This window comes from Phaenicophaeus curvirostris, chromosome 2, assembly GCF_032191515.1.
Source record: "Phaenicophaeus curvirostris isolate KB17595 chromosome 2, BPBGC_Pcur_1.0, whole genome shotgun sequence".
Classification (NCBI taxonomy): domain Eukaryota; kingdom Metazoa; phylum Chordata; class Aves; order Cuculiformes; family Cuculidae; genus Phaenicophaeus; species Phaenicophaeus curvirostris.
Window position 1 is genome coordinate 117,990,439 of NC_091393.1, and position 13,819 is coordinate 118,004,257.

Below are 13,819 nucleotides of genomic sequence, written 5' to 3' on the forward strand. Positions count from 1 at the left end.
AAACCCAAGCCTGGACCCTCACAGCATGGAACCCCAACACTGAGGCTCCTAACAACCCCTAGGCTGTCCCACAAGGATCCCAGCCAGGCATTTCCTCTTCCAGACACTGGTTTCCTTTAGCATCCCACCACACCGACTGGCAGCATCCCCTTCGTGAGAACAAAACCCTGAGACTGCAGTGCATTTCTCCAGCCCTGGAACAAGGGATTTACAACTAAGACGATCCTGAAGGTCATTGGCAGCCGCAGCGGCTTCCCCCCTCCCAGGAAATCCAGTCCAGCACCCCAGAGAAAAGGAACACAGAAGGAAGAAGGTACCTGCCCCAGCCACGTGCAGCATCTCCCAAGAGCAGGCAGGGCCGGCGACACAGAGCCGCAACGCGGGGCCAAGAGCCCACGTAGTCAAAGCCATTGCATCCGGAGCAAACCAGGGGGCTCGGGATGCCGGGTACCGCTCTCCTCCTCGCCGAGCGGCAGCCGGAGCCAGCCCAGCAGCAGCATCGCTGCAGGAGATGCTCAGCCGAGCGAGCGGGAGCAGCCGTTTAAATAAATAAGGGAGCTTTCAGCACGGCTGCTGAGTCACCGAGGCGGCTCTGATGGCAGCTGGGAACAGCGTTGGGTTTGCTTTGCCGGTGTCTGCACTGGAACGCGGGGGTGGGCAGGGAGCTGGGCATTTCGCAGGGCCCCGAGGGTGGTTTCTCAAGGTCCCACAAGCCCAAAGCTCCCCGTTTGGGCACATCGAGCATCCCTGGTTTGTGGGAAGCGCTAATCAGGGGGGAGGCTCAGCAGGTTGGAGCCAAACCCAAAACAGCATCCAGCGATGCGACAGACACGCGAGCACAGACCCACATGGTGCATCACGCTCTCCTCCCACCGGCAACTCAAACCAAGGACATGGGGTTTTCTTATAGATTAGGGAATTCGAGGCACGGAGAAACAGGACTCAACCCTCTCCCGATGGAGGGAGTAAGGTGGGAAACACAGGAGCTCCCACAGCCACCAACAACACGTCTGTCACCTCCATCTTCTGCCCACCTGGAGCTCCCCAGTGGCATTTTCCAGGCTCCTCACTGCCAGGTCCCAGCTGCGCTCTCGCCGGGGGGCAAAGCGAGCCAAAAGGGCCTTTTGCTTTGATCGCTTAGCTCCCAGAAAGTCGATCTAATTGGGGATAATGACAGTCTTTCAGTCCCAGCGCCTGTGGCTTTGCTAGTATAACCCCCACTTAGCTGCTCCGATGCTGGCATGAACCCTGAGGCTTTCAGATAAACCCAGTGCATGCGATTCCAGGAGCAGCGTTCACTGGTACCAGATGGAATTAGGGTTTCGGGATCAAGTATGGACAGTTGAGAAGAGGACACAGGCCCAGCTCACCTCCTGAAGTGACCACGTGCTCTCTCACCAGTGCTCCCACTTTAAGCCTTTTCTTGTTGATCCCTTTTCCTGTCCCCATTTTAATGAGCCAGCAGTGGCCCAGGTGGCCAAGAAGGCCAACAGCATCCTGGCTTGCATCAGCCGTGGGGTGGCCAGCAGGGGCAGGGAAGGGATCGTTCCCCTGCACTCAGTGATGGTGAGGCCACATCTAAAACCCTGGGTTCAGTTTTGGGCCCCTCACTCCAAGAAAGACCTTGAGGGGCTGGAGCACGTCTGGAGAAGGGGAACAGAGCTGGGGAAGGGTCTGGAGAACAAGCCTTTGGGTTTGGACCTGGGTTCATTTAGCCTGGAGAAGAGGAGTCTGAGGAGAGGCCTCAACACTCTCTGCAGCTCCCAAAAAGAAGGTTGTGGAGAGGTGGGTGCTGGGCTCTTTTCTCAAGTGACAGTGATAGGAAGAGAGGAAATGGCCTCAAGTTGTGCCAGGAGTGGTTTAGATTGGATATCAGGAAAAAACACTTCACTGAAAGGGTTCTCGGGCACTGGCAGAGGCTGCCCAGGGGTTGAGTCTCCACCACTGGAGGTATTTAAAAGACGTGTTGCTCAGGGACCTGGTTCAGTAGTGGACAGGCACAACTGACTCAATGATCTCAAAGGTTTTTTCCAATCAAACAATTCTATGATTCTATGAAAAACCTTATGGCCATATTATTCAAGGCCTGGAATTTATTTAATAAGGGCACTCCAACAGATTGGATATAAATCTTAACCAAATCACGCCAAATCCCTCATTAAATCTCATACCCCATGAAGGTCGCGTGCTCTTAACCCCAAGTAAAAACACTGGCATGAAGGTGGGGGTCACTGCCAGCCCAGTGTTGCCTCCCCTCGATACCCACACTGAAGCAGAAACCTTCCCCTAATCTGCTTAGCAAAATCCATTTATGTGGCCAACGTGAGAGCCTTCTTCATACCAATTCATCCGCCAACTCCCTCACCTCAGCACCTTAGCACCTGGTGGGTGAGGCTGCCTGGGGAAAAGGATGAAATCTCCCTGTTATGCATTCAAAATGTCATTGAGCAACATCCAAGTTGGCCCAGAGACCTTTAAGTACTATTTTCCATCCATCCCAGGGTGGAATGAGGAGACTCAGTCCCTGAGAAATGGGAGAAATCATAAAATCATAGAATCACTGAGTTGGAAAAGACCATTGAGTTCATCAAGCCCAACCATAGCTGTCCATTATTAAAATATATCCCTAAGCAATATCAGGGGAAAAATAGAATAGAATAAAAATAGACTAAAATAAGAAATATCAGGGAAGGCAAGAATGAAACCATGCTGGCAGAGGGAAGGGTCAGACTCAGTGCTGCGAGGGCCAGTGGGCACTGAGAGACACAGGGCACCACTTGCAGACCCCCTCAACTCCGAAAGCCATTCCCAAGGGAAAATCCAGAGTCATAAGCAAGCGTGGCTCGGTTCTCCATGGAGGAAAAGCCTTGCTCAGGTGCTCCTCTGAGCTTCTGCCACCAGTTGAAGAGCCAGAAAAACCTACATGAAAAATTCAACCTACATGAAAAATCCAACCTCCATGCACCACTACAATGGAAAGAGCCAGGGCAGATCCCGAGGAAAAGCAGAACAACCTGAGGGCAGGCAGAGCTGGAAAGCAAGCCAGGAAATCTCCATCTAATCGCATTGAAGAGAGCCAAACACACTGGGCACTGATTAAAAATGCAGCCTAAAGCTTTCCTCATAGCGTGCTGTGCTGGGAGCAGGGGGAAGACAGCAAGGTGCCCCGTGCCAGGAATGAGGCTAAACATCAGGAAAAAATTTTTCATGGAAAGGGTCCTTGGGCACTGGAACAGGCTGCCCAGGGAGGTGGTTGAGTCACCTTCCCTGGAGGTGTTTAAGGGACGGGTGGATGAGGTGCTGAGGGACATGGTTTAGTGATTGATGGGAATGGTTGGACTCGATGATCCTGGGGGTCCTTTCCAAGCTAGTGATTCTATGATTCTAAGGACAGTGAGGTGCCCCGTGACCTGGCACAATGATGGAGGAGTTCCAGCCAGCCCCGCGCAAAGAAGAGCAGCTGGAAAAGAGCAGCCATGAACCATGGGGACCATAGGTGGCTGCATTAAACCTCTACTGCAGGGCTGAGGAAGGAGTTGAATCCAGCTCACCCTGCACCTCTGTAATTTGGAGCAAAGTCACAGAACCATAGAATCACAGAATCATGGAATGGTTTGTGCTAGAAGAGACTTCAAAGCGCATTCAGTCTCAAGGCCCCTGCCATGGGCAGGGACACCTCGCACTGCATCAGGCTCATCAAAGCCCCATCCAGCCTGGCCTTGAACACCTCCAGGGATGGGGCAGCCACCACTTCTCTGGGCTACCTGGGCCAGGGTCTCACCACCCTCACAGGAAAACACAGCCAGACTCATCCCCTTCCCCACTCACTCATCTCCACACATCCTTCAGTCCGAGCCAGCATCTGCAAAGGGGGTGTTACAAAAGCTGGCAGCTCATCTGTGAGCAGAGACGCTTCTGAGGACACTGCTGAAGATCCAGACCTCCAAAGGTGGCACCAGGCAGCACCAGTCACATGTCTCGATGCCAGCACAGCAAAAGATTTCGAGGCACTGACAGCAAAGGAAGGGCAGAGACACCCGGGATGGCTAAGCCAAGGCTGCCACTGTCAGGATGTATTTCTCATCTTGCCGAGCAGGATAGACAGGAGCACGCCAGAGAAATAAATGCTCTCCCAGACATCACCAGCAGCCTGCTTGGAGCCGTCGGCACAAAGCCTTTTAGCTCAGCGATTACATTGGCAGCTTCGCCGTGGCACTGCTCCACACACTGCTCCCGCCTCACATCCACCAGCGCAGCCAGGGCAGACACCGTGGCCAGGCGGATGAAGAAGCTCAGTGTCAGGGCTCCCATCAGCCCAAACAGGAGTTGCTCCAGAGGCTGAATGCATGCTGGTGCCAGCACATCTGAACACCACCTGGATTTGCCAAAAAAAGCTTCCTCACACCCTCCTCCCTTAAAATAGATCACAGAATCAGAATCGTTTGGCTCTCCAGGCTAAGCAACCCCAAGTCATCAAGACACCTCTCATAAGACTTGTTCTCCAGACCCTTCTGCAGCTCCATCCCTCTTCTTCAGACGTGCTCCAGCCCCTCAAGGTCTTTCGTGGAGTAAGGGACTCAAAACTGAACCCAGGATTCGAGGTGCGGCCTCACCAGCGCTGAGTGCAGGGGGACGATCCCTTCCCTGCTCCTGCTGGCCACCCCATGGCTGATCCAAGTCAGGATGCTGCTGGCCTTCTTGGCCACCTGGGCCACTGCTGGCTCATGCTGAGCTGCTGTCAACCATCACACCCAAGTCCCTTTCCCCTGGGCAGCTTTCCAGTCACTCTCCCCCAAACCCAGAGCAGTGTGTGGGGTTGTTATGTCCCAAGTGCAGGACCAGGCACTTGGCCTTGTTGAACCCCATCCCACTGGCCCCATCCCATGTATCCAACCTGTCTAGATCCCTCTGCGGAGCCTCTCTGCCCTCCAGCAGATCAACACTCCTGCCCAGTTTGCTGCTGTCTGCAAACTGACCAAGGGAGCACTCCATCCCCTCATCCAGATCACAGATAAATATGTTAAACAGAACTGGACTCAACACTGAGTTTGGGGCCAACACTTGTGAGGAGCAGCTTCATGCCACCAGCTCAAGGCTAGCAGGCATCAAATCTCACCTTTAACAACTCTGTGGCGAGCAGTGGGACATAAATCAGCCCCACCACAGGCTTTCACCAGCGATGGATTCACCCCTGTGTTATTTACATCTCACTGCCAGGCCGAGCCTGCTGTTCCGACACCGCAGTGCGCGTGCAGAGCTCCAACAGTGGCCAGATTAATTAATATTTCACAGCGGTGATTAGACTCGGGTATTAAGACCACACGGGCCCTTTTGCACGCAGGGGAAACCACCCATTAAGAGCAGAGCTGCACACCAGGAGATTTGTGTTGCGTACCTGGCACTTCGGGATTCAGAGGAGAAGGGGAATTAAGTGCCTTAATGGGTGCCTGGTTTCATGGAAGAGTGAAAGCTGGGAAAAACTTAAAGCAGGAAATTCACTCAAACGCTGGTCACAACGTGGGGCTCCCCAGTGCGAGATGTCCCTGGTTGTAGTCTGGACGTGGTGCGTCTGGCACAGATCAAGTAGGTGGAAAAGCTCAGATGGAGGCAGATGTCAGCCCAGCATCAGGACTCATCTCTGAAAACGGCTTCGTTAAGAATCATGGAATCACAGAACCATTACAGATGGAAAAGACCTCTTAAGATCATCCAGTCCCACCATCAGCCCAACACTAGGTTTCTGTTTTCGAGTTGTGGCATGCACCAAGGGTTTTCCCTTCTTCCTCTGTTCCCAGCAGCTGCAGACCCGAGCTGCACCCATAGGGATGCTGGAAGCTAGGGTGCCTTCTGACACTTGCACCCTTTCTAGGTCCAAAGATCCTGACTCTGCTCTAATCATAGACTCATGGAATCATTAAGGTTGGAAAAGCAAAGCTCATTCAGTCCAACTATCAGCCTAACCCCACACTGACAATTAAACCATGTCCCAAAGTGCCACAGCCACATGTTCCTTGAACCCCTCCAGGGATGGGGACTCCACCACTGCCCTGGGCAGCCTCTGCCAGGGATTCACCACTCATTCAGTAAAGAAATTGTTCCCAATACCCAATATAAACCACCCCGGTGCAACTTGAGGCCATTTCCTCTCATTCTTGTTACTTGAGAGAAAAGACCAGCACCCACCTGGCTACAACCTCCTTTCTGGGAGCTACAGAGAGCAATGAGGTCTCCCCTCAGCCTCCTCTTCTCCACATCAAACAGCCCCAGGGCCTTCAGCTGCTCACAGAACCCCTGGGCTCCAGACCCTTCCCCAGCTCCATCCCCCTTCCCTGGATGCGCTCCAGCCCCTCAAGGTCTTTCCTGTACTGAAGGGCCAAAATTTAAGATTTAAGAGCCAGGTTCCTTTTGCAAGCCCAGGGCCTTGCCCCACACAGCACAGAACTGGATGTGACACAACAGCCAAGCACACGGGAAGGCTTGTATGTTTGAGAGGTTTTTAGAGAATAAAAAGCATGCAAATCATCTGCCTAGGACCTTTAGGAGATGCTGACCATGTACATTTCTTTGGTTTCCCATTTCCTCAAGAAACACTACACCAAAGCCCACAGCCACTTCCACTTTGGGGCAGAAGATCTGACCAACTGCCCTCATCGACAGAGAGACAGAAATGTGATGGGACGAATGTGGCTTTCTCCCCAGCCTCGCTGGGTTGTTTGCAAGGTGAGAAACACCAGTCCCCGCGGCAGAGCAACCTGCCACAGAGCTGCAAAGGCTTCAGCCAAGAGCGGAGCATCGCTGGAAGTGCACTTTCTTGTGCAATTACTGATTACGCAAGCAATTACCAGAGCCCTTATGCAGTCAGGCTAGATGAGGTTGGAGGCGAGCACCACCAGCTCACAGCCTGGCACAATCGCCTCCAGCATTTACTCCAGGTGAAGAAGTCCCCATCCTCACTGCAGGGGTCAAATCCTACCCGGACCTCAGGCTGAGAAGGTTGGGGTTGTTCAGCCTGGAGAAGAGAAGGCTCCAGGGTGAACTTAGAGCAGCCTCCAGCACTGAAAGGGGCTCCAGGAAAGCTGAGGAGAAGCTCTTGATCAGGGAGAGCAGGGATAGGACGAGGGGGAACAGTGTGAAGCTGAAAGAGGGGAGATTGAGATGAGATCTTGGGAAGAAATGTTTTCCTGTGAGGGTGGGGAGGCCCTGGCCCAGGTTGCCCAGAGAAGTGGTGGCTGCCCCATCGCTGGAGATGTCAAAGACCAGGTTGGATGGGGCTTGGAGCAACCTGATGCAGTGGGAGGTGTCCCTGCCCAAGGCAGGAGGTTGGAACTGGATGGGTTTTAAGGTCCCTTCCTACCCAAACTATTCCATGATTCCATGAAATGCGCTGGGAAAAAAGCCCTGGATGCCACCACAGCCATTGAGGTTTAACACAAACCTACATGGGAGCCATGGTCAGGCAGCTCAGGAAAGCCCCCAGCGCTGCTGGCACCACAAACAGCCCCCTTCCCTCTCCAAGCACTGAATTAATTTGCAGATCATTTAGTTAAAAAGCATAGAAGATTAAAAAAAAAACCAAAACAGCCAAAAAATAAAAAGCTTAATTGCCTTTTACATCCCCCTGCTGAGCCATCCAGTCCCACCGAGTGCTATTTATTTAGCGAAAACCCCATCCGTGAGCGCGGCTGCTGCTGGCTGTGACTCAGTGGCAGCCCCAGACGGCTCGCAGGGACCTTGCTGGCGCCCACCACCGCTGCCGCCTCCTCCCTGGGTAGCCGAAAAACCTCATTTCCCCTACTCTAGCAAGAAAAAAGGGGAAACTTCTCTATTTCCAGCTTTGCTGGCGTGGGAGGAGACAGCTCGTGCCGGCAACCGTAGAGGAAACGAACTGCCGTGAACAGCTTTGGGGCTGGCCAGTCGGGATACGGATCCCAAAGGCTCACCGCTGCAGCTCCAACGCACGGCTGCTTCCCAGAGGCTGCCAAAAGGATGGGGACAATTGCAGAGAAGTCCCACTGGGAACGTTAATCCCATCCCACCTCTGCAGCATCCTTGCTCACCATGGCTGTGGCCGTGTTGCTGCAGCACTTTCAGCCCAGAGAGCGCACTCTGCCTTCTGCACCTAGTTCTGATTAAAGCCCAGGCTGCAGGACAGCAGAAACATCATAGAATCATAGAATGGGTTGGGTTGGAAGGGACCTTAAAGCCCATCCAGTTCCAACCCCCCTGCCATGGGCAGGGACACCTCCCACTAGATCAGGTTGCTCCAAACCCCATCCAACCCGGCCTTGAACACCTCCAGGGATGGGGCAGCCACCAGTGCTCTGGGCAACCTGGGCCAGGGCCTCCCCACCCTCATTGTGAAGAATTTCTTCCTAACGTCTAATCTAAATCTTCCCCCTTCCAATTTAAAGCCATTCCCCCTCATCCTATCACTCCAGGCCCTTGTAAAGAGCCCCTCCCCAGCTCTCCTGGAGCCCCTTCAGGTATTGGAAAGCTGCTCTAAGTTCTCCCTGGAGCCTTCTCTTCTCCAGGCTGAACAACCCCAACTCTCAGCCCGTCCTCATAGCAGAAGTGCTCCAGTTCTTGGATCAGCTCAATGCCTTCCTCTGGACTTGGTCCAGCAGTCTTTCTTGGAGATTCCAGAACTGGACACAGGACTCCAGATGGTATCTCACCAGAGCAGAACAGAATCCCCTCCACCACCCTGCTGGTCCCACTGCTTCGGATGCAGCCCAGGACACGGTTGGTTTCTGGGCTGTGAGCCCCCACTGCTGGCTCATGTTGTGCTTCTCGTCCCCCAGCGCCCCAAGTCCTTCTCCTCAGGGCTGCTCTTAATCACATTTTCCCCCAGCCTATATTGAAACCGCTGATCGCCCCAACCCAGGTGTAGGACACTGTCACTGGTGGCTGGGCACACAAAGCACTGTGCCTGAGTGTGGGGCAGCCGCGCTCTCTCAGTCAAAGCCTGAAAGCAGCATCCCAGCTCCCATAGTGGGGAATCTCCCATGGAGCATCAAACCCACAGGCCTAGCTCCAGACAGGGTGCTCCCACCAGAGACAGGAACACCAACCCGAAGGGTCAGCTCAGAACGCTGCAGTTTGCACGACTCCAGCCAGCTTTGCTTCCCCATTTTCATCAGGGACTGCAAAGGGAAACCGAACACGGGTGCAGATCCCCAGCAGCTCAGCTCCGCGTGTGCCACAGCCCCACACCACAAACCATGGATGGATGCCGGGCGCGTGCCGAGCGTGGTGCTCTCACCTTGCATACGCCAACACCTGCGCAGTGCCAGGTGCTTGTGCTGGAGGATTAGAGGGGATTCCAAGGGTCGTGCGTGCCCCACATGCTGCCCCTCCGATCACTTCCCAGCAGGTCCGCCCCATAACAGAGCAACCATCCTGCCCCGTTCATCCTGTCCATGGAGAAAAAACACCCCCAGTCACCCATTTAATCCTTCCCCTCGGCCAAGAGACAGTTAAAAGAGAGATTAAATAGATACCAATAATCCTGTGCATTCCTAATGCACCTTTCATCCGAAGTATCCCACAGAGCTTTCCAGCTCCTGGATGCTTTCCAGGACCACGAGCCGCAGCGATGCCTGGCTATGAGCGCTGTCGGGGAAGGGACCAGCCTGGCTTTTGTCCTCGAAGTCACATTCAGGTCCCTGGAGATGCTCTGCCCTTCACTGCCCCAAGTAAAACGCTGGATGTTTCAGAGCAGGGGCTTTCCCAAGAGATGGAATGTGTGAACAAGAGGAGTGGTGGCCCGATACGGCATTGCCATGGCCAGGAGAGACTGGCCACCGAGTCAGGATCGAAGGGGACAACCAGAGCGTGTCCTACTCCTGGGGCCAGATCCTTAAAGCCACATCAGGAGGGCTGGTGGGGCTCTTGGAGACCCACAGCTCAGACAGGCTGGGGTCCCCTGCAGTTCCCCAACAGAAAGGATTATTCCATGCTCCAGGCTGCTGCAAATTGCTCGGATAATGACAGCTCCCATTAAATTTCTGCCCCCCAAGATCAGCCCAAGCCCCAGCATGGATTGGATGCAAACATCTTGAGTAAAGGAGAGAGCTTGGATGGAAAGGGCACCGTAAGAAGCTTTTGGGCATCAGGGTTCTGCAGCGGGAGCATCGTAGCAGGCGAGGGAACCCCGGCATGGGGGGCTGCAGAGGGGCCACATCCCACACACACGCAGCAGCCGTCACTGTCACCGCACGCTGCCACAGCTGAGGAGGGGAGGGAAGCAGCATCCCCCTCGTTTTTTTTTTTGCGAGTGGAAAAATACCAGCTGGAAGACCTGAATGACTCAACGGAGGGCACGGAGGAGTCAGAGTCGTGAGGAGGAGAGGAAAGGAACAGAACCTTTGCGTCCTGCCTCGCTTTCCCTTCCCTGGCCTCGCTGGGTAGAAACCCACTCCCGAAGCCCACCAGCTCCTTTCCCCGTAGGACTGAGCTGCTGCATCCCAACACATCTCAGGACCCCCCGTGCACCCCAAAATGAGCATCCCATCAGCAGGTGCCCCCCTCATCTCGTATTGTGATACTCACGCAGCACCGAGGCGATCCCACAGCCTTCGGGGTGGGCTGGGAGCCCCCCGAGGACGGACAACAGCGAGGGGCTCCCTCCTGCGTGGCGCTCGCTGCCAGCCCGGGGATAGGATGCTCGGGCAGGGAGGATTTAAGAGCCACCAGGTCCTTCCCAAAAGCTCCCAGCGGCTTTAGCGCAGCCCCGGGCGGGGGGGCCAGCCAGCTGCTCTGCCAGCTGCTCCCCATTACGCAGGCGGCATCACCCCTTCCCGGCTGGACACGCGGGATCCCGTGTGCCTACCCTGCACGGAGGAGTGACAACAAAACGGGGACAGCAATTCCCAAACAGCCAGGGTGCGCGGACCCCTATGGGTCTGCCCTATGGCAGGGACCTGGCAGCATCACAGGGAGGTGACATATAGGACCGAGATCCCCTCTGATCCTGGGTGGAGGGGGGGAAGAGGCAATGCTCCTCGCTCCCCAAATAATCAGGTGGAGCTGGAGAGCCCTATGGAGCCCCCACAGCTTCCGCACCCCAAGGTGATGCACCAGAGAAGTGAGGTCCTGGGGTGCAGGTGAGCCCCAGGATTAACGGCCCAGAGTCCCCTGGGAAGGGGACAATGTTCCAGAGATAGAGGGGGCTTTTACAGCCCTTTATGGGACCCCGGTGCGTGTCCCATTCCCAAGGACGGGACACTCCAGCAACTGGGGGGGATGCACAGCCCTGTGAACGACCGAGGCCCCCCCAAACTCAGTCTGAGGTCACCCCCAGCAACTTGAGGGGTACGCAGCCCTATATAGGTCCCAGCCCTCCCCAAACCCGATCTGGGCTCACCTCCAGTAACTTCGGGGGTGCACAGCTCTATATAGGACCCCCTAAACCCAAAGAGGGGTCACACCCAGTAAACAGGGGGCGCACAGCCCTTACAGGACTATAGAAGTCCCCCCACGACAAAGAGGGGATTCCCCCCCCCCCGGTAACCTGGGGGGTGCACAGCTCTGTACTGGACCCAGGTCCCCCCAAAACTAAAGAGGGGTCACCCCCAAACGGGAGGTGCACAGCCCTTTATAGGATGGGGGTGTCCCCTCCCTAGGGATGGGGGCTGCACAGACCAGTACCGGACTGGGGTCCCCCCCAGCGCAAAGAGGGGAACCCCCCAGTAACTTTGGGGGTGCACAGCTCGTCAGAAGACCCCTCAACCCCGAGGAGGAGTCGCCCCCAACAAGGAGGGGGTTGCCCGGCCCCCAAAAGAGGGGATCCCCCGGTAACGGGGGGGATGCACAGCCCAGTACCGGACGCAGGTCCCCCCACCAACCGCCAAGAGTCACCCCTAAACCGAAGGTGCACAGCCCTTAGAAGACAAACCCCCCCACCCGCACCCCAAAAGGCGGATCCCCCCGGTAAGAGGGGGGATGCCGAGCCCCGCACCGGGCCCGGGGGATGCCCAGCCCCAAAGCTCCCCGCGACACTCACCGTACATGGCGGGGCGGGGAGGCTCGGCTCGGCTCGGCTCGGCTCGGCTCGGCTCGGCTGCGGGCGGCGGTGCCCGCCCGGCTCTGCGCCCCCCCCCCTCCGCCTCCCCCCAACAACGAGCGGCACCGGCCGGGGGGCGGCACCGGGGGCGGCACCGGGGGCGGCTCCGAGCGCCCCGAGAGCCCCGCGGCGATAGAGTCACATTGCACCCCACACTGCGCCCCACAGTGCCCCCGCCCCGCACTGCACCCACCCCCTGCACCCACCCCCTGCACCCCATGGCACCCACCCCCCCGGAAACCCACCCCCTGCACCCCACGGCACCCACCCCCCTGCACCCACCCCCTGCACCCCACAGCACCTACCCCACACTGCACCCACCCCCTGCACCCCATGGCATCCACCTCCCTACACCCCATAGCACCCACCCCCTGCACCCACCCCCTGCACCCCGTGGTACCCCATGGCACCCACCCCCTGCGCCCACCCTCTGCACCCCACAGCACCTACCCCACACTGCACCCACCCCCTGCAACCCATGGCATCCACCTCCCTACACCCACCTCCTGCACCCCATGGCACCCACTCCCCTGCACCCAACCCCTGCACCCCATGGCACCCACCCCCCTACACCCACCCCCTGCACCCCGTGGTACCCCGCGGCACCCACCCCCTGCACCCACCCCCTGCACCCCACAGCACCAACCCCACACTGCACCCACCCCCTGCACCCCATGGCACCTACCCCACACCGCACCCAGCCCCTGCACCCCGTGGCATCCACCTCCCTACACCCACCTCCTGCACCCCATGGCACCCACCCCCTGCACCCCATAGCACCCACCCCCTGCAACCCCATATACCCACACCATGGCACCCCACAGCACTCACCCCCCTGCACTCCATGACACCCACCTCCTGCACCCCATGGTATCCACCCCCCTGCACCCACCTCCTGCACCCCATGGCACCTGCCCCACACTGCACCTGCACCCCGTGGTACCCCATGGCACCCACCCCCTGCACCCCATGGCACCTACCCCACATTACACCCACCCCCTGCACCCCGTGGTACCCTATGGCACCCCCCCCCGCACCCGCCCCCTGCACCCCACAGCACCTACCCCACACTACACCCACCCCCTGCACCCCATGGCACCCGCCCCACACCGCACCCAGCCCCTGCACCCCATAGCACCCACCCCCTGCAACCCCATATACCCACACCACGGCACCCCACAGCACTCACCCCCCTGCACTCCATGACACCCACCCCCTGCACCCCATGACACTCACCCCCCTGCACCCCATGGCACCCACCCCCTGCACCCCATGGCACCAGCCTCACACTGCACCCACCTCCTGCACCCATGGTGCCCACCCACCTGCACCCAACCCCTGCACCCCATGGCACCCAACCCCTGCAACCCCACGTGTCCACCCCATGGCACCCCATACCACTCACCCTCCTGCACTCCATGGCACCCACCCCACACTGCATCCACCCCCTGCAGCCCATTACACCCACCCCCCTGCACCCCAAGGTACCCACCTCCCTGCACCCCATGGCACCAGTATCACACTGCACCCACACCCTGTACCCCATGGCACACACGTCCTGCACCTCATGGCACTTGCCCCACACTGCACCCACCCCATGCCCCACCAAGGCACCCACCCACTCAGCATCCACTACACACACTCTATGGCACCCACCCCACACCTAATGTTCAGCCTGAACCTCCCCTGGCAGAGCTTGAGGCCATTGCGCCTTGTCCTGACCCCTGTCACTTGGGAGAAGAGGCCAGCACCCTC

The 13,819-nt window shown here is 57.3% G+C and overlaps 1 protein-coding gene across 4 annotated transcripts in view; it reads right to left on the reverse strand.

Moving 5' to 3' along the window:
- EFR3B (EFR3 homolog B) overlaps positions 1–12,026 on the reverse strand; it is a 48,760-nt gene extending 36,734 nt beyond the window's left edge. Inside the window, exon 1 of one of the 4 annotated variants that reach the window (XM_069850640.1) lies at positions 12,005–12,026. In XM_069850640.1, the coding sequence (XP_069706741.1) occupies positions 12,005–12,011 (7 nt within the window). In that variant the 5' untranslated portion in view covers positions 12,012–12,026. Of the gene's footprint in view, positions 1–317; positions 654–10,551; positions 10,671–12,004 lie in introns of those variants that run through there. The other 3 variants (XM_069850641.1, XM_069850638.1, XM_069850639.1) reach the window with 3 other exon arrangements.
- Positions 12,027–13,819: the final 1,793 nt, after the last annotated feature.